Consider the following 17,788-nt stretch of genomic DNA (forward strand, 5'->3'; position numbering starts at 1 on the left):
CAGTGACCTTGAAATGTATGGTAAATGGGATAGTACTATAGGCATCTCCGAAAGCTTATTGAGGAAATGATATAGATATCGACCCGATGGAAATTCGGAAAACAAGTCAAACAATCCATCACTTCTAACACTTCTCAAAAACCTCTATTGAGACACCTCATTCAGGAGACCACATCACTAGTCTTCCACCAGTCCGAACTATACACTCTACATCTTACAGGATACTTTCGAAGATAATTCCACTTTCAAAAGGAATAATACACCAAACCACAAATATTTACATTAGATAAATAGGCAGCGACTCAACATCCAAAAGTTGCGTCACCACTACAATGGCTTCAGCATCCATCGCCGGCACTGCTACTGCAGCGGACTTCGATATTGACAAGTATATAATGCTCGACGGGGAGATGACCGGCTCTTCTCAGCAAAACACCGACTCGAAAGGTCTGGCCAGCAACGCTCCATCAACTGGCTGCGATGTCTGCGAGAGCTTGGAGATGAAATGTTTCATCTGGGACGACCTTCCCAACACATGCACACTCTGCGGCCAATCCTGCACCGCCGTCGACCTGGAGAGCATCATCCCCGAAATCCCTCGAGAGATTCGTTCAATCACAACGCGGATGCCCAATTTCTGCCAGACCTGTGTCACCAAGAGGGATCCAGCAGAGCTGTACCGGCGTCTCCGGCCCGCTCTAGACGACAATGACTTCGAGATAGGGTCGAACTCAGTGGCCGTGGAGTACGTGGCCATGGGGTGCGTCGTCGACCACGGCTTCTTGCAAGTCATCTACCCGGATCAGGGATTCAAGCCATCGCAGCACCGAGAGGTGAAGAGCCTTGAGATTGTCGGCAAGGATTTGGGACCCGAGGAGAGGCGGAAGGTGGCCAAGGCCAGTCCGGTGTCCAAAATCAACAAGATGGCCGAAATGGCGGAGCAATTGGCAGCGGGAAAGCGTCAGAGGATGCAGGAGAGGCGTCAGAAGAAGTACACAAAGAGGCTGAGGGCATTTCGCCAGAAGCAAATGGCTTGAGGATTTGGGATGATATATTTGGTTGATACTGGGAGCGAGGATTGATTACAGGTTGATTGCATGATCATGAGTGTACAGTTTGGAGAGGCATATAATGAGAATTGGATTCAAACTTCACAAAATTTCACCCTCATAAATGATATATTTGCAATGAAACACTGCATGTGAAGATGTGACATTAAGGAGCTGGATGTTTGCTGCTGATAGCTCCAGATCGGGGCCTATCAGCCCCTCCACAGCACGCCCTGGAGCTACCCCAGATTCTCAGCTTTTCAGGGCTGATCAGGGCTGAGGCAGCTGAGCGGGTGGGCATGGCCAGGCGGAGACCGCTAAGTTTTAGGCATCCATTGGCCAATCTTGGCACGCAGATCGGCCAAGCTCAGACCGGCGAACCCAATTGACCCGAACCCATCAAAAATTTACAACGCAACCTTGAGCTCAATTGGCAGATGAGGTGGTGATACTGCCTGTCTGTTTCCCCCAACCCTCCCGCCGCCAACCACCGAGGCTTCGAAAACATGTTCCCAGCACCATGGGTATGCCGGCGCTGCGCAACCGCCCTGGCCAAGCCTCTGCGGCGCCAATTCCTTCGTTATGCTAGCACAGGTACGTTTTCACTGCTCCATTGACCCCACCACCACCACCCATCCTGCCTGCAGCTCTGCCTCGCACACATACATACACCCGGACACTGCCAGACAGACCACTAACCCTCCTCCCCTCCAAACAGACGCCGCCGCCCCGAACCTGCCCCCAGCCCTCCTCCAGCGCGCCCGCAACCTCGCCGCCGAACACGCCGCCCTGGCCACGACTCTCGAGCAATCCTTCGACGCCAAAGCCGCCAAGCGCCTCGGCGAGCTCTCGCGCGTCGCCACGGCCCTGCGCTCCTACGACGCCGCCCGCTCCTCCCTGGCCGAACTGACCCAGCTCTCCGAGTCCACGGACGCCGAGCTGCGGCAGCTGGCCCACGACGAGCTCGCCAGCACGCACGAGCAGATAACGAACCTGGCCACCGCCCTCTCGGCCTCCCTCACGCCCCGCGACCCCTACGCCCAGCTCCCCTGCCTCGTCGAGATCCGCCCGGGGCCCGGCGGGCAGGAGGGCCGGTATTTTGCGGATGCCGTCTACAAGATGTACCGCGCCTACTGCGTCCGCGTCGGCCTGCGCGCCAACACGGTGAAGTACGAAGTCGCCGACGGCGCCGAGACGGCCGGCGGCGGCGCGGCCAACGAATCGCCCCTGGCCGAGGCCGTGCTCGAGGTCCTCGACGAGGGCGCCTACGACCACTTCCGGTCCGAGGCGGGCATGCACCGCGTGCAGCGCGTGCCCGCCACCGAGAAGCAGGGGCGCACTCACACGAGCGCGGTGGCGGTCTGGGTCCTCCCCTCGTTCCCCACGTCCGATTCGGCCGGCTCGGCCGCCATGGAGGCCGATTTCGACAACCCGGACTCGGAATTTTACATCGACCCCAAGGACGTGCGCTCCGAAAAGATGCGCGCCGGCGGCGCGGGCGGGCAGCACGTGAACAAGACCGAGTCGGCGATCCGACTGACGCACATCCCGACCGGCACGGTCGTCTCGATGCAGGACTCGCGGTCGCAGCACCGGAACCGGGAAGACGCGTGGCGCCTCCTGCGGTCGCGCGTCGCGGCGCAGCGGCGCGAGGAGCAGGAGAAAGTCGCCAACAGCCTGCGCAACAGCGTCCTGGCCAAGAACCAGATCACCCGGGGCGACAAGATCCGCACGTACAACTACCAGCAGGACCGCTGCACGGACCACCGGTCGGGCGTCGACGTGCACAACCTGCCCGACGTGCTGCTGGGCGGGGAGACGCTCGGCAGGCTGATGGAGTCGGCGCGGAGCTGGCTCGTGGGGCGGGATGTGCAGGCGCTCATTGTGGAGGAGGAGATTAAGGCGGCGGAGGCCGAGAAGGGGCAGGGAAACGGGAATGGCAACGGGGGTGGGAAGAAGAAGAAATGATTGCAACCATTACACCGGTCGTGGTGGTGGAGTCGACTCCTTCACGTCTGGAGGGCTCTATGGAGGTGAATGTACAATATGAACGGACATGACTACGATAGACATGCCTACCTCCCTGGGCTTCCTCCTGAGAGCGCTGAGATCACTGCGTGCCTGATAGATGTATATATCAATCCACTTTCGAACGACCAGAAAGAAGTTCCATGCATTTATGCTGTCAACGTCGATTACATGCACAGCATTGATGATGTGAGCTCAAAAACAAGACGATTCGATCCCAAGGCTTCCGGTGATCAAGGTCGGAATCTATAGGTATTCGATGGATCTATTTAGTACTTTTCTTTACACCCAAGCTCCAATCATTCATTCATCTCATGTCTAGAGCTGGAACAACGCCACAGCGCCCAATCCCGCCATGGCCCACACGCTCACAGACATCGCCGTCGCCGCATTGCTCGGCGGGTTACCCCCTTCCCCTTCCCCCTAGCGCTCATATCCACCATCGACGGCCCCGTCCCGTTCCCGAGCGATTTGGCCTCGACCTGCGGATAATCCGGCTCCGTCGTGAACGCCTTGACCGAGCTCAGCGACTCGACGCGGCCCAACAGCACCTCGAGCTGCCGGAACGCCGCGCTGGGCGCGTACTGCGGTATCATGTGTCCCGACAGATCGACCGTCACGTACGTCAGGCCGCGCTCCGTGTGCGTGGTCCCCAAGACGCCCGCCGCGGCCATGGTGGCGAGGCGCGTCGGATCGACGCCCTTCTCGTTGATGTCGTCGGCGAGCGACAGAGAATGGTACGGCACGTAGAACGGATCCGAGGGCGCGGTCTGGAACCCGAGCTGGCCGCCCCACGTCATGTTCTGGATCGTCAGGAGAGTGCCGTTGGCGATGAGGACCATGTCGAGCAGGCCGTGGCCGATGATGACGTTTCGGGTCGCGTCGATGACCTGGGGCACCTTCCGGAAGGAGCTGGGCTCGGACTGGTCCCCGCCCTTGCCGGCGAAGACGGGCTTCGCGGCGCACGAGGTCCACGTCGTCTCCATGGGCGCGTGGATGGCTTTCTTGACGTCGGTCCGGTTGAAGTACGGCTGCGTCCCCACGGGCTGGTAGTCGATGGAACCGGGGAAGCCGAGGACGTCGTACAGCAGGGGGCAGGTGGTGGCGACCTGGTAGATGTCGAAGCAGGGGTTGAGAGAGAACTGCGCTTCGAACACTGTGTTGAACAGGTCACTGCACTCGTTGCTGAAGGCGCCGCTGCTGGGTGGCTGCGGTCCGGGCGGCGGGTACTGCAGGTACTTGGCGGTGTAGTTGGCGAAGCCGCACGACTGGTGCTGCTCGTGGATCGCCGCCGAGAAGGAGTTGTTGAACGGCATCAGGTTGGCGTAGTAGTCGGCAAATGGCACGACGACGGCGCTCGTCTGGACCGGGTCCTCGCCGATCGAGGGGTCGTAAATCAGCATGCCCGACACGTTGTAGTACGTCTCGTCCTTGGCGTCCAGCATAGCCGAGGCGATGTACGGGCAGTACATGCCGGCGTAGGACTCGCCCGTGATGTAAACCTTGTACCCCTGCAGGGCGAACAGGTCCATGAAGTTCTTCCAGAAGCCCAGGAACTGCTTCGCGAGCTCCTCCTCGTTGGTGATGGTCGCGTTGCCCGTCGCGAAGCCGGTGCCGACCGGCTGCTCGATGTAGACAATGTTGGTCAAGTGGTGCCAGCTCCACGGGTTGGGCACGGGCTTGTAGGTGCCGTATTGCCAGATGAATGGGCCGTTCTCTTGGATGAGACCCTCGAGAGAGGAGCAGCCGGGCTGTAGCACTGATTAGGAACAGAGAGAGCCAATTGGACGCTGGGACATGGACTTACACCGCCGTTGAGCCAGATCGTGATCTCCTTCTCGGCAGCCTTGTTGGTGGACGGGAAGAACCAGAAGAACAGCTTCTCAGCCGCATTCAGGTCTTCGGTGATTGATAGCAAGCCCGAGTACGACTCGCCCACATCGAAGTCCACATCGGGGAGGCCGGTGCCATTGACGGCATAAGCTGCGGAAGGGTCAAGTTAGACGGCTGAGAGCTCGGAGCTGGCCAAAGTATCGGGGACTCACAAGTGGTGTTGGAATTGGCGAACTTGGGCTTGGAGCTCTGTCTCGGGGCGAGGTGATGGCCCGTGAAGGCGTGTTGGGGGCTCCGGGGCAGGATGGGGACTTCCTCCCCACGTGCTGCAAGCTCCGCCGAGCCTCTGTCAAGCCAGCCGCCGCCAGCAGCGCGGAAGCTAGAGTACACCACTTCATTATGTTGCGCGTAACTCGTCTTGATACGGCGACAATTCCTCCCGGTAAACCTTACGCGCCCAAGGCTAGACTGTAAAGATGGGTAGAGGTTTGCGACTTGGCACCCGACCGACCGATGGCTTGGAGGAAGAGGGAGTAGGAGCGAGAGTAGGACGTATACATGCAGAGTTGATAATGACGACTGATAAGAACCGCATTGAACTCCAGCAAGCAAGCGGGGACCTCGGGATAATTTGGAGGGGAGGGAAAGGGAAGGTGGATGGAGGATGGTAGCCCACACCATCCAGGATCAGCGGCCAGCGTGGTACTCGCTTGGGGCCGAGTTGCCAGCAATCCATGCATGATTCGGTCGATGAACCTGGCGGCAGGCTGTTGTTGCTTTTTCGTCTGGCGACATGACTGCTGACGCTTGCGCTGAAAGTGGTGGGGTCCATCTTGACAAGGTCGCACACATACAAAAGACAACACCAACTGTCTGGGTTTGTGTTACTTCTGTTCCTGCAGTCGAGTAACAGGGCTAGGTGGCATTGCTATATGCCCGATGATTGATGTTTCGCATGCACGTGGTGACACCTTGATGAATTGAGGGATGGCGTGGGTGGTTGGAATCTTTGCGGCAGTCCACGGGTGGCTGGGAGCACAGCAGCAGAGGATGCACCAGTCCGTGCCGCAATGGACCTTGCAGGGCGTAGGCGGCCTGAACTCCAACCGGCGGCACACCGAGCTAGGCGGTTGATATCGCTCATTTTTTCACCATTGACGATCGCTGCCGAAGTCGGGTTATTCTATAAAATATGGTGTGCTGTAATACCATCGAAATTGATTGTCCAAACGTAAAAACCCTCCAGGAAAGAAGCTTCATTCACAGCCAAGGAAAGCTTGACCTGCGGGGGGCGATGGTTTGCGGGCCATCCCTCAACCCCTCTCCCTAGCAGCCCCCTGAACCCCCACTACCGAGGCCCCCTGTTGCCTGCTAATCCAACAGATCACCATTCTAACAATCCGCACCTGCCTGATTAAGCCTGGCCAGCCCAGCAGCTCCTGCAGGCTAGAGTACAGGGCCTGCAATCAATTCGGGGGCCAAGGCACAGCAATTGTGGAAACTCATTGGCCATGACTGACGACGACTGCAGCAGCACATATCGCTGGGCTTTGGACTCAACATTGCGATAATATTCAAGCATCTCTTCTCCTTACAGCGCGCGACATCTCGAGGCATAACGGTCTCTTCAGAAAGAGCACGTCCATGATGGCGTGCCCGAACGTCAATGGCATGCGGTGCCTTACTTTAGGTATCGGTAGTCAGGCAGGTGCCGGCAGCAGGAGACATCGTATGCCGAACTGCAGTCCTCTTTCTACGCTCAATCTCCCAACTTCTTGAACCCTTCGCCCTTGATCTCGTCTGTGACCGCCATTGTACTGTCGTCGTCCGCTTTACATTCAGCCTGAGACATACAATTTCCACAGAGCGAGCTGCCCACAGCAAGGGATCATGGCAGAGGCACATAAGCACAATCCAGATTACCTACACATTGAGAGGCATTTCGTGCTCTGAGTGTGACTCGCACCGATGGAAAAATTAATGCCTCGCAAGTCACTATTTCCAATATGCCCAGCCAAGCCCAATTCGACAGCGGGATGCGCGGGACTTTGAACCTCTCGCCCCAAGTACTTAGTGCAAATCGCACATGGAGTCTCCCACTCGACCGCCGAACCCGACTTGTTCCACGCTTGGACGTTTACCGTCGTTCACGTCTTTCTCAATTGCGGTGCCATCACCATATTCACGACTCTTGCGACAACCGGTGGATGGTGTTGCTCTTCATCCTGGCCGTTTTCCTGGCGGTTTCTTTGGTTCCGTTTCTACTCTTGGCGTTGATGATTGCGACCCCCGGTTCCCAAGGATCCTCCCGCCCGTCACGCTAGGGATGCGGTCATGTCCCTGCCTTTTCGTCTCAATCCGCATTACTATTTTCTGGTACCATCCCAGGCGTTTTCCAGACTGACAACTCCTTCGACGTGCAGACCAGCAACACCAGTCGCGAGTCCGTCGCTTGATCCCCGTCGAAGAAGACGCGCCGCGGCGTGCAGAAGCAGCACAAAATCATTTCGCCCATCCCGGCTGCTGCATCCAGCAACATGGTCGAGAAGGGTTCGGTATGTATGCGGGGAGAAAATGGCACGCGCCTGTTGTCCAATGCGGAACAAGACGTAGGTATGATCGATACCGCACCAAATGTATACGAACAGCGGAGTTCGACAGGGCTGGTCAAAGAAGCACCCTCCCAAACCCAAGACTACTTCTGACAGGAAATCCTTTTGATTGACCACTACTGGCTCTTTATTGGCACGCGCCTCTTGCCCTTGTTGCTATTTCCATGCTTCCACGCACTCTACATCTACTAGAGCTCGTGCAATGGATACCTGACTCTGGAAAGGTAAGTGTAAACATGCTTTTGTTACCAATTCCCCATTTTGTCATTCCTACCTCGTAATAGAACGACAGGACAGATCTCGTGGCGTTCGGTGCTCGGCCCTCACACTTATCGCCTCGCATTTCATAGCCTTTTCTTCCTTTCACCGACAGAATTGGCTGTACGCGCGCGCGGGTGGCCCAGACTGGAGGGAAGCGCTGAGCCCTATCTGGTGCTGCCACATTATGTTCCAATAGTGTCAAAGTGCTTATCTCTCTTATTCCCGTCTTGAATATTCAGGTAATGCTGCGGAAAAGAACGCCAACGGAATGACACTGATGTAGGATTCGGACCGGGCCTTTATTTGCACCGCCATTTCTGGCCTTTTCGGTGCTCAGTACCTCTAGTTCTAACGGACCTTACTATAACGCTATGGTGTCTTGTCCCTTGCATTATCGGGCGTCTCAATAAGTGAAGTCCTGGGAAACAAGCTTCTCTCCAATCTTCCAGAGTCTTTCAGCGTCTACAGGATCCCGACCCCAAGGCAGCATCTCCTCGCGCTTCACAGGATTGCAGTCCAGCAGATATGACCCATTGAGTTCTGCGAGCACGAAACAGTTAGTCGTTCTGCAATTCAAATAGGGCCAATAGAACGGCGCTGATCTCATGCGGTCTTTTGACAGCATGAAGATTGGGATCTTTTCCTGTCAGGGCAGGGGTCAGATTTGAGCGACTTACCAGGCGCATCCAAGCTCGGGTGGAAGGCGGCGACAACATGTGTCGCCACACCGCACTCTGGCGTCTTGATCTTGAGTCCTTGTTCCAGGATGGACCTGTGACCCTGGATTTGATCGAGTTCGCCTATATCCCCATGAGCCAGATCAGTCAGCAATCTTGACAACAAGAGCAGTAGTCTCCAGCAGATTCGAACTCACCAATTTCAGCAAACTCATCCTGTTTCACATCTCGGCCCAGGTTGGTCCAGATGACGCCCGGGTGCAGGCTGACGGAGACGAGGTTCTTCTTGCCCAGCTTCCGGGCCAGCGAGAGGGAGAAGAGCATGTTGGCGGTCTTGGACTGTCCGTAGGCAATCCACCGGTTATAGACTTTGCCGTCCTAATTACCAAGTCAAGGACTTCTGTTAACTTCCACAAATCTTCTTCCACCGATTTGGAGTAGATAGGGGAAAATGGGACTTCGCGAACTTACATCAAAATCCAAGTCCTCGAACCGAACATGCGAGAGGCGATGCCCGTCACTGCTAATATTAACCACGCGCACCGGCACGCCCCGAGCAAGCATCTTGGGAAGCAGCAAGTTCGTGAACAAGAAATGCCCAACATAGTTGGTCCCGAACTGCCTCTCGATCCCATCGACGGTCTTGGCGTAGGGGCACGCCATGACGCCCGCGTTGTTGACGAGCACGTCGACCGTCTCGTCCAGGGCGTTGACCTCGGCGGCGGCCTCGCGGACCTGGGACAGGGAGCCCAGGTCCAGCGCGACGCACTTGACCTGGACGTCGCTGGCTTCTGTTAGGGTGCGGATCTGCGCGGCGGTCTCCTCGGCGGTGGCGAGGTTCCGGGTCGCGAGGATGATGCAAGCGGGGCGGTGCTTCGCGATGGCCAGGGCGAAGGCGGCGCCGAGGCCGCCTGGGGTCGCGCCGGTTACGAGGACGGTCTTGCCAGCGATTTGGGGTGCGCAGTCGGCGGCGACCTCGTCGGCGGTGGTATCCGCGGTGTAGGGACTCATGGTTGTTATTGGGAAGTTGAAGAATAGGGGTAGGTAGAATAGAAGTGATGGCGGGTGTCCTTTATTTCGATTTTAATTGAGTGAGAAAGGATATCGAGAAAATCCATAGATGAAAGGTGGGAAGCGGCATATTTATATCCCAATATACATGTACGTGTTACACAGAGAGTGAGTCGGCTTCAAACCTCAAATGTAGCCATCGTAGGCTAACCCATTATGGCCCAATTTCATGACTTCCTATTGAGGGCGAATCACAACAATGGTCCACCCGGTCTACGATATGGGCGGCTTATCGCTCGAGGATATCTTTCCGTTTCCCAGTGGCTATTGTTAGTGGATGCTGGGGTCGGGCTGGTCGCGGTGGTTCAGGGGCTAGATCTACGTCGGCCCCAAAAGATCAGCACCTTTCCCTTTCCGGATGAATTTACGATTCCCAGTTACGGCTTAGTCGCCCCGCCACTTACCAACGCCGTCGGAGAGCAGCCGGAGCTAGCAGTCACTCCGGCCTTATTGCCGATTAATAAGCCAGCTGGGATGCGCTAGATCTGAAATGGACGAATTAATTCTACTTCAACTCCCCGATCAGGATCAAAGGTCTCATCTTCTGACGCAACAGCATAAGCAGCATCATCTCATCGCCATGCACCCCAGCCAGCCCGGTCCAGTCGAGGCCGTGTTTGAGCTTGGTGCGGGGACCTTCCCGGACGTATCCTCGGGATCCGGGACTACCCTGTTCCACTATTCGAACGGGCCTGCGAAGGTTCCTACACCATGGAAACGCGGACGTCCAAGAGGCGGTCAGTTCCCCCTTCTGCGTAGTCAGACATCTGTCATAGCCAGTTTGGATGTAACGCTAATGCCAAGCAGGTGCAAAGAAAACGCCCCGGAAGGATCCTGCTGGGTTCCAGTTTGTCAATCTGACTGCAGGCAAAAGTTCGGCTGTAGTCCAAAAAGATGTGACCCGGACGTCGGCGAGGACCACCAAGAATGCACCAAACGTATCGAACACATCCAATGTCCTAGCAACTGCCAATCAGTCCAAGCCAGAAGCTCCTAGACAGGTCGTCTCTCGGCTCAACCTACACCAGATCCAGGGCGTAGACCCTTTCGGCCAGGCCCCGATAACCTTGGGACCCTACATGCTCGATCTTCTCCGATATTGTAAGTGCCCCCTTCCTCGCACTGACCCCAACCCATTCAATCACTGGCTGGCTGACTAAACTGCAACTGCCAAACACAGATGCCGAGACGGCCTGGAGGAACTTCTACACTCTAGAGGATCTGGCCGGAAAGAACCCCGTCTCCGAGTTCTGGATGCCCAGGGCGTTCCAGGACCCCGCGCTCATCCACACCTTTGTCGGCTGTTCGGTCGCCCATGCGTACGGCTACCATGCCATCGCCTTCCAGAACCGCGGTCTTCGCCATTTGCAGGACGCCATCTCTGTTGTCAAACGGCGACTGGACATCCCTGCCGCTACGTTTTCGAGTACTACCCTTGCCGTCATTGCGGCGATCGCGATGCTTGAGGTATGTCCCCTTCTTGCTTTTGCGGCCATTTTGATCTTGTTTGGCTAGAGTTGACAACATGACCCCTGACTAATATAATGATAGAAAGGGGCTGGGCGCCATGAGAATTGGGCTGTTCACATGCAGGGCTTGCGAGACCTGGTAGACCACCGTGGCGGGAGGGAGGCTCTTGCCTCCGAGCCCCTTATTCTTCACAAGATATATCGGTAAGTGCCTCTGAGGTAGTCATTGTTACTATGCAAAATGATACCAAATGCTGACCCCATTTCCCAAGCGCTGATCTATTCGGCTGCCTTGACACTGGCCAGAGATCTTGGTTGAGTGGGCCTACCACTCTACCGTTCGATGCACAACCGGCCGCACCAGTTGGCAGCGAAGGCTTTACAGATTTATTTGAGACGACAGACATCTGCTCGCCCCTCCGAAACTGTGTGCGGGAGTTGGAGACTCTGGTGTCGTTCTGGCCTGTGCCGGATACGACCAGATCGGGTGCGACTCTGCTCCCCGACGACAACGGCCTCGCTGATGTTACATCCAGGCCAGGCGGCGTGAAGCCTACCGCGGCTCAGGCAAAGCACACGCGGGATGTCCTAACCGAGGTGCAATACGCCCTAGTGTCCGATGCAGTATTGGAGCACTGCCGTCAGGACACATACGAGGGCCGCCTCAACAGCTTCTGCCGTGTCGTCCTGGTCGTATACTCCCTGACCCTGCTCCACGAACCTACGCCGTATTACACGCTTGGAAGGCGGATAGGTCGCGTGTTTAGACGTGCCTACAGCGATGCCATGCTAGGTCCGGGGCCACAGTCACCGATTCCTAAGGACTTCTGCATTTGGGCTCTCTTCTTGGCGGCCGCTGCGATGGAGGGGACGGAGTGTGATAGCAATGCCTGGATCCAGGCCATGTTCGCCCAATTGGTCATGGAGGAGGAGGAGGAGTTCTTAGGTGATGATTGCGCTAGGATGAAGGGCCGACTTAGACGGTATCTTTGGATTCCTTGTCTCCACGATGCCAGTTTCCAACGGCTTTGGCAGGGTTCATTCCTTGTAACTGAGATCAACACGATATGATAAATAGACTATTAGTTCCGCCGCCCAAGGAAGAAAACAACATCACACGGCTCCCCAGAAGCCCATTAGAAACATCATCCAATCTCACTCAAATGCGTCGCTCCCCTTAGTAGCTGTCCTGGTCTCCCCTGAGCGAACCGTGATCCGTCAACGCGCTCCTTCCAGTGTATGGCCCTTCCCAGAGCCCGGGAGTTCCCGTTCGTCGTCAAGAGGACCTTGAAGACCCTCGCCCCGCCACCGGCAGCCCTCAGGAGCTCAACGAAGCTGATCAAGTGTGAAATCTCTGTTGCCTTGGCCACCAACTCCAGTCCGTCGATGACGAACGTCACCGTCAATGGGTCGTGTGACAGCAACTGCTCAATGATATCCAATGCCACCGTGTGGGCCTCTGGGGCACTGGTATCGAAAGCCTCTAAGCTGAGACCGTGCGTTGACTCGAAGGTGGGAGGTAAGAGGTTGATAAGCTGATCCATAACGGTGCATACCAGCGCCATGAGCGTCGCCTCCGACGTCGTAGAGTGCGCCGACATGAAGTCATATCTGCGCTTGCAGAAGAAGGATACGCAGGGTATCTCGGCTTGGATGGTAACTTCGTAGATCCGCAGAGCCGTAAGAGACAAACCTGATCCGGAGTCCGTCATGACTGGTCCCTCGATCCAGAGAAGCTGCGACGACTTGCTTTGGATCCACGACTGGATGCGTATCGATACCTCTTGTGGAATCATGGGCGATGCGTTACCTCTCAGGATGTTCTTGAGCTCTTCCCGTCCGTCGTCGGTGAACTTGGCTAATACAAGGTCGGCTTGCCGACGTAGCTCTGTACGTGAGGTCCAGTTGGCGTCTTTGTCGTCACCCTCTTCGCCTGCTGCTGCTGGTCAGCTACTTCCATTTTTGGAACTCTGCAGTCTGCAAATATACTTTGAGGGGTTTGTTCAGTCTCAAATAGTCCTTCTCTTGTTTCTGCTGATCTGGAAGCGAGCTGCGCTTTCTCCCTTTGATCTACATCGACTTAGTGTGTTATCTTATGCTTAGATATTTCAAGAGCTTGGGACTTACCATGGAAGAACTGCTCTCCAACGGCACATAGAGTCTCTGTCGAGTCCTTGCCAATCTTCTTGAAACCCTCAAGGAGTAGCTGGCTCTTTGCCTCAATAGCAATAGGGGCTTCATATCGGATATCATCTGCTGTAATCCTGAGGTTCTGGTTGCGATCAATCCTGTCGACGATGTAGCCGACTTTCTGCTGTGTAATCAACTCAGCGCCATGGCGGATACTGGCGATGGCTTTGCGAATGTTGGCGGTCAGCGGCTGGAAGTGTCGTGTGTAGTAGTTCTCGTTGAGGTAGGCCTTGAACCGCTTGCTTTTGGACTGGTACCAGCACATGGCCTCGAACAAGAACTCGAAGATGCGGCTGTACAGTTGACGACGCGGGTCATCATCTGAGTAGGGTTGCCGACGTCGCATATCTTGGGCACATCGAAGAGTTCTTCTCGGATCTCACCGAGCTCCGATGTGAATGCCTCGGTGAGGGTCTTGCGGTTCGCAGAGACCTATTCTACTGATTAGTTTCCGTGAAACCCTAGTTTTTGCCGATGCTCAAGGTGGAAAGGAAGGTAGTTACTTTAGCGATGGAGGTGAGAACACCGGTGACAAGGCTAAGGTACTTGTCATTGTCGGGGATGATGGAAAATCAGTATGAGTGGTCGTTCAGCGTTCCAACAATGTTTTGGAATCCATCCAGGAACTTTCCACGAGCTCCGAGCCTCTTCTGGCTGAAATCCGCCGCGGCTGTATCCACTGCTTCAAACAGGGTCTCGATGGAAGGAAGAGCTTTGTCCTTTGATATGCTAGGGAACCGGTGCCCAAAGTCGGCCCAGAGCTGGGCGACTTTCATGCACTGAACATGCAAAATGCGCGTATCGCCATCGCTAGCAAAGGGTTAGCATTCAGGACATGACAAAACAGTCAGAGATACTGATTGGCAAGCGTAATACCTGGAAGGATACTTGAAATTCAACCATTCCTCGAAGTTACGAGCTTCTGAACGGTTCCTTGCTTCATTTGAGATAGCCTCACTCGCCACGTGATTAAGAGCCCGGCTGACGGGCGAAGCTTCATCACTGCAATCAAGACCAAGGCTGAACTGGCGGACTAGAGTCGTGACTTTCGGATCCAATATAGCCTCAGCCATTGTCTGTGCCTTCTATTCTCATGCGAATGGTTCTAGTCGCTGTTGGGACATTTCAATCGAACATGCAAGGAGACAAAGCTCCGACCAGAGTCTCACAGCTACCCCTCTTTCGACATTTTCGATCCTTGCATCCGCGAGGCCTTGCTGATGGCTGCAATGGAGAAATATTCAGCGAATTGAGATCTGCTATTGGGTTACAATGCAATGCGCAGCATTCGTAAGCGAGCTGTTTTGACGCATGTATGCCTGAAGCGCTAAGGCCACCGGATATCGTTACACGAGGCTACAAATTCCCACCGACCCCTCTAATCTCTGCTCAAACATTTCTAATCTCACTTCGTTTACTTGGTTCAACATGAAGTAACAACAACACGGATGGAATCGACTGAAAACATGCCGCAAAGCGACGTGGTGAGCAAAGACGCCGTAGCTGATGACGAAAAGGGGGTTCCAGTAGATGCAACGGAAACGCCTTCCACCGATGCCGCGGAGAAAGAAGCCAACGAAGCGTCAGACGATACTCCAAAGGTCGATGATATCGCTTTTCAACCGGCCAATCCCATCGACCCAAAGGCAACATTACAATCGGACGCACCACTATGATGCCCCGTGAGCTTGAGGGCACACTCGATTCTACTGGACTTCAGGGTGCTCACATGCCCCGCATGTCACCAGTATCTATATCCCAAGAGATCTAAGCAGGTCTCGCCCGTTGCACCGGAATCAGCGGTTAAGTCCGAGGGAAATGACAACGTTGAAGCTGAGAAGGTTCTGGTCACAAACACAGTCGACTTCCGCGACATCCAAGATGACTGTGTTGAAAGGGTTCCTTGGCCGGGAACATTCGACTTGCTAGAAGCTAGAAAGGACATGGTAGACGACAATCTGGCTTTTGAGGTTGTGACAGTACTGGAGACTTCCATTCCTGGGGAACCTCGTCAGAACCGCATTCGCAGCCATCCCCAAGGCCCTCCCCGAGGAACTTCGCGAGCACCTTTCCGAAGTTAACAACACCTGCATCTGAAATCTTGAGTGATGCCAAGCTCGAGGTTGCGGTTCGCCAAACGACGATAATCTTACATTCGAGAGCCCTTCTTAGACTGATCAAGTCAGTCGTTTCATATTACCCGAGCGTGAGCCTAGAAGGGACAACTGTCGAACTGCCTGAGCCATTTGCCCTTCTTGCTCATCATCTTTCGCAACTTGAAGACTTGATTGCTGATTCCGCTGGGGCCCCTGAGCCTCATACCCAAGCGGCGGAAAAGAAAGACCTGGCAGACCAACAACTCGGATCTTTACTCCGATTTTTGAAGCAACCGAAGTACACATCGCCTATCGAAGAGGAAATTGCACGCAATGAAAAAGGGTTTTGTACCTTCCGAATGCTCTGGTACTTATTCCGACCAGGAGGCACTGTGTATCTGTCGCGTGACGGTAAGCTTGACGCTCTGGTCATTTCCGATGTAACCGTTGATGTAAAGATTCTTCGACCTGAGGCAAAATCGCTCCAACCCTACAACATCAGTCTGTGGTACCTCGACTTTGACGGGCGCCATGTCGGAAGAGCCGAAGAATCTGTCAGCATACGAGCTTTTGAGGGTGAAAGACTCATTACTTCGCTCAAGCTATTTCCCGTGGAGTATCGCGATAACTCAGATGGTGGCGAAACCAAGAGAGAGCTTGAGGATCTGGGCAAACGATGGTTTAGCTATCTCCTGGGCGCCCAATCCCATTACACTGGGGAGTTCGTCGGTCCGCTGGGTCGTAAGGTATGAGCCTTGTGGCCATGTCAGAATCCTAGCGGATTTTCTATCTTTCTCTCTCTTTCAATTTGCTAACGATCGCAGTTTGATGGCAGAGTGTTCGTTGACAATGCTGCATACATTGAGGAAAAACCTGCCACAAACCCTCCGCGGCAGCCGGCAAACCCTAGGCCCGGACCACCAAGACCAACCATGCCTGGGCCGCCGCCGCCTCTGATCGTACAGGTCGAAGCCGACAAGACTTAACACAGAGAAATACCAGTTATATCGGATGTCGATGATCTTGGAGGGGGACTCTCCGTTTGTTCTTGCGATGACTGTCTCGGGAAACGTGTTCATCCTCCACCCGGATTCAGGTGGGCAGCTTACGATCTCATTGACCCGAGAGTCATAAAAACCTTGGAGCTGCCTGGGAGCTCCTACGGCAAGGACCATCGGTATCTTCTCTGCTCACGTCGCCTTTTCGGCTGTGTTTTCAAGTCAAGGAAATGGGGTAAGATTCATTCTTATTAGTACGTCTGCCATGTTATGGTAATTGTATTAATCCGTGCTGTGCAGAGGTCCTCGATGTCAAGTTCTGCTCGCCTGCACGGATACATCCTGAAGCAACGAAGTCACTGGTAATGCCCGAAGATAGGAAAACTATTATCAAGGCTTTGGTGGAGCAGTACAACACCGCAAGCTCAAAAGACGGCAGTCCACGGCGTAAGCAGTGGGACGCAGATTACATCGAGAGCAAAGGGGAGGGCCAAATATTCCTTCTCCATGGTGGTCCGGGGGTAGGAAAGTCTTTGTAAGTTCTCCTTCCATAAGTTCAAGTACTGGGAGAGAAGAAGAAGAAAAAGCTTATCAATTGTGTAGCACCGCAGGCAAGCCATTTACGATATACCATAAAGAATATCCAAAGTGAGCAACTGACATACATGAACAGAATGCATCGCCGAATTTACGGGGAGGCCTCTCCTGTCCCTCACTGTCGGAGATATTGGAACGTTTGAGGAAAAGGTCGAGGAAAGGCTATCTTACTGGTTTAATCTGGCAGAGAAATGGGGCGCCGTCATGCTCATTGATGAAGCTGATGTGTATCTTGAAAGACGTACAGTATCGGATTTGAGGCGCAATGGCATAGTATCGGGTAAGTTAACTCCCTGTGTTTACTTTTCGCTTCGATTGAGTCTGACCTTTCACTCAGTCTTCCTACAGTGTATGGAGTATTACAGAGGCATCCTGTTCCTCACCAACCGAGTAGGCCAGTTCGACGACGCCTTCGTGTCCCGGATTCATCTCATCATACACTACTCGCCTCTTGGAGAACTCGAGCGGCGCAAGATCTGGACGCAGTTCTTTGAGAAGCTCGAGGACGAGAGAGACGACATCTCCATCACCAGCCGCGCGAGAAAATATGTGCTGCACGACCCGGAGATCAACGATGTAAAGTGGAATGGGAGGGAAATTCGAAACGGTAAAAAGTTAACCCTTCAATTCTGACCATGGCCACAGAAACTGTAACACTAAATTCGATTATGTAGCCTCCAAACGGCAGTCGCTCTTGCGGACTACCAGTTCTCGGCCAAGGAGAACAAGTCGGAGCATGAGATAGCCCAGCTGGATCAAAAGCATTTCCAACAGATTTGTGGCATGGCGTTACCGTTCAAAGGCTATCTGACTAACCTTCACGGTATGGATGAACCTGGAAGAGCCTTTGTTTCGAAAGCTAGGATAGACGGGCCCGAGGAGTAGATGTGCTCATTACTGATCGAGA

At 54.7% G+C, this 17,788-nt stretch overlaps 9 protein-coding genes across 9 annotated transcripts; 5 read left to right on the top strand and 4 right to left on the bottom strand.

The window, feature by feature from the left end:
- Positions 1-332: 332 nt before the first annotated feature.
- Positions 333-1,037, top strand: PG986_011278 (uncharacterized protein; the record flags this gene model as incomplete). Its single annotated transcript, XM_066847500.1, has 1 exon — positions 333-1,037. One exon carries the CDS (start codon positions 333-335, stop codon positions 1,035-1,037), a length of 705 nt encoding a protein of 234 aa, XP_066696991.1.
- Positions 1,038-1,555: 518 nt separating this feature from the next.
- PG986_011279 (uncharacterized protein) lies at positions 1,556-3,017 on the top strand (the record flags this gene model as incomplete). Its single annotated transcript, XM_066847501.1, has 2 exons — positions 1,556-1,643; positions 1,768-3,017. The coding sequence occupies 2 exons, from the start codon at positions 1,556-1,558 to the stop codon at positions 3,015-3,017; spliced, it is 1,338 nt and encodes a 445-aa protein (XP_066696992.1).
- A 428-nt stretch (positions 3,018-3,445) lies between these two features.
- PG986_011280 (Carboxypeptidase cpdS) lies at positions 3,446-5,470 on the bottom strand (the record flags this gene model as incomplete). The annotated part of the gene is made up of 4 exons (XM_066847502.1): positions 3,446-4,828; positions 4,885-5,060; positions 5,123-5,289; positions 5,364-5,470. 4 exons carry the CDS (start codon positions 5,468-5,470, stop codon positions 3,446-3,448), a joined length of 1,833 nt encoding a protein of 610 aa, XP_066696993.1.
- A 2,716-nt stretch (positions 5,471-8,186) lies between these two features.
- Positions 8,187-9,471, bottom strand: PG986_011281 (NAD P-binding protein; the record flags this gene model as incomplete). The annotated part of the gene is made up of 4 exons (XM_066847503.1): positions 8,187-8,323; positions 8,461-8,583; positions 8,658-8,838; positions 8,932-9,471. 4 exons carry the CDS (start codon positions 9,469-9,471, stop codon positions 8,187-8,189), a joined length of 981 nt encoding a protein of 326 aa, XP_066696994.1.
- Positions 9,472-10,111: 640 nt separating this feature from the next.
- On the top strand, positions 10,112-12,071 carry PG986_011282 (uncharacterized protein; the record flags this gene model as incomplete). The annotated part of the gene is made up of 5 exons (XM_066847504.1): positions 10,112-10,268; positions 10,339-10,632; positions 10,712-10,998; positions 11,083-11,204; positions 11,273-12,071. The coding sequence occupies 5 exons, from the start codon at positions 10,112-10,114 to the stop codon at positions 12,069-12,071; spliced, it is 1,659 nt and encodes a 552-aa protein (XP_066696995.1).
- A 74-nt stretch (positions 12,072-12,145) lies between these two features.
- On the bottom strand, positions 12,146-13,536 carry PG986_011283 (uncharacterized protein; the record flags this gene model as incomplete). The annotated part of the gene is made up of 3 exons (XM_066847505.1): positions 12,146-12,933; positions 12,990-13,070; positions 13,128-13,536. The coding sequence occupies 3 exons, from the start codon at positions 13,534-13,536 to the stop codon at positions 12,146-12,148; spliced, it is 1,278 nt and encodes a 425-aa protein (XP_066696996.1).
- A 226-nt stretch (positions 13,537-13,762) lies between these two features.
- On the bottom strand, positions 13,763-14,263 carry PG986_011284 (uncharacterized protein; the record flags this gene model as incomplete). Its single annotated transcript, XM_066847506.1, has 2 exons — positions 13,763-14,000; positions 14,067-14,263. 2 exons carry the CDS (start codon positions 14,261-14,263, stop codon positions 13,763-13,765), a joined length of 435 nt encoding a protein of 144 aa, XP_066696997.1.
- Positions 14,264-14,656: 393 nt separating this feature from the next.
- PG986_011285 (uncharacterized protein) lies at positions 14,657-16,272 on the top strand (the record flags this gene model as incomplete). Its single annotated transcript, XM_066847507.1, has 4 exons — positions 14,657-14,772; positions 14,911-15,266; positions 15,377-16,032; positions 16,111-16,272. The coding sequence occupies 4 exons, from the start codon at positions 14,657-14,659 to the stop codon at positions 16,270-16,272; spliced, it is 1,290 nt and encodes a 429-aa protein (XP_066696998.1).
- A 377-nt stretch (positions 16,273-16,649) lies between these two features.
- Positions 16,650-17,766, top strand: PG986_011286 (P-loop containing nucleoside triphosphate hydrolase; the record flags this gene model as incomplete). The annotated part of the gene is made up of 4 exons (XM_066847508.1): positions 16,650-16,731; positions 16,958-17,161; positions 17,219-17,495; positions 17,556-17,766. The coding sequence occupies 4 exons, from the start codon at positions 16,650-16,652 to the stop codon at positions 17,764-17,766; spliced, it is 774 nt and encodes a 257-aa protein (XP_066696999.1).
- Positions 17,767-17,788: the final 22 nt, after the last annotated feature.

This window comes from Apiospora aurea, assembly GCF_038362705.1.
Source record: "Apiospora aurea strain CBS 24483 chromosome Unknown utg000007l_segment0_segment0, whole genome shotgun sequence".
Classification (NCBI taxonomy): domain Eukaryota; kingdom Fungi; phylum Ascomycota; class Sordariomycetes; order Amphisphaeriales; family Apiosporaceae; genus Apiospora; species Apiospora aurea.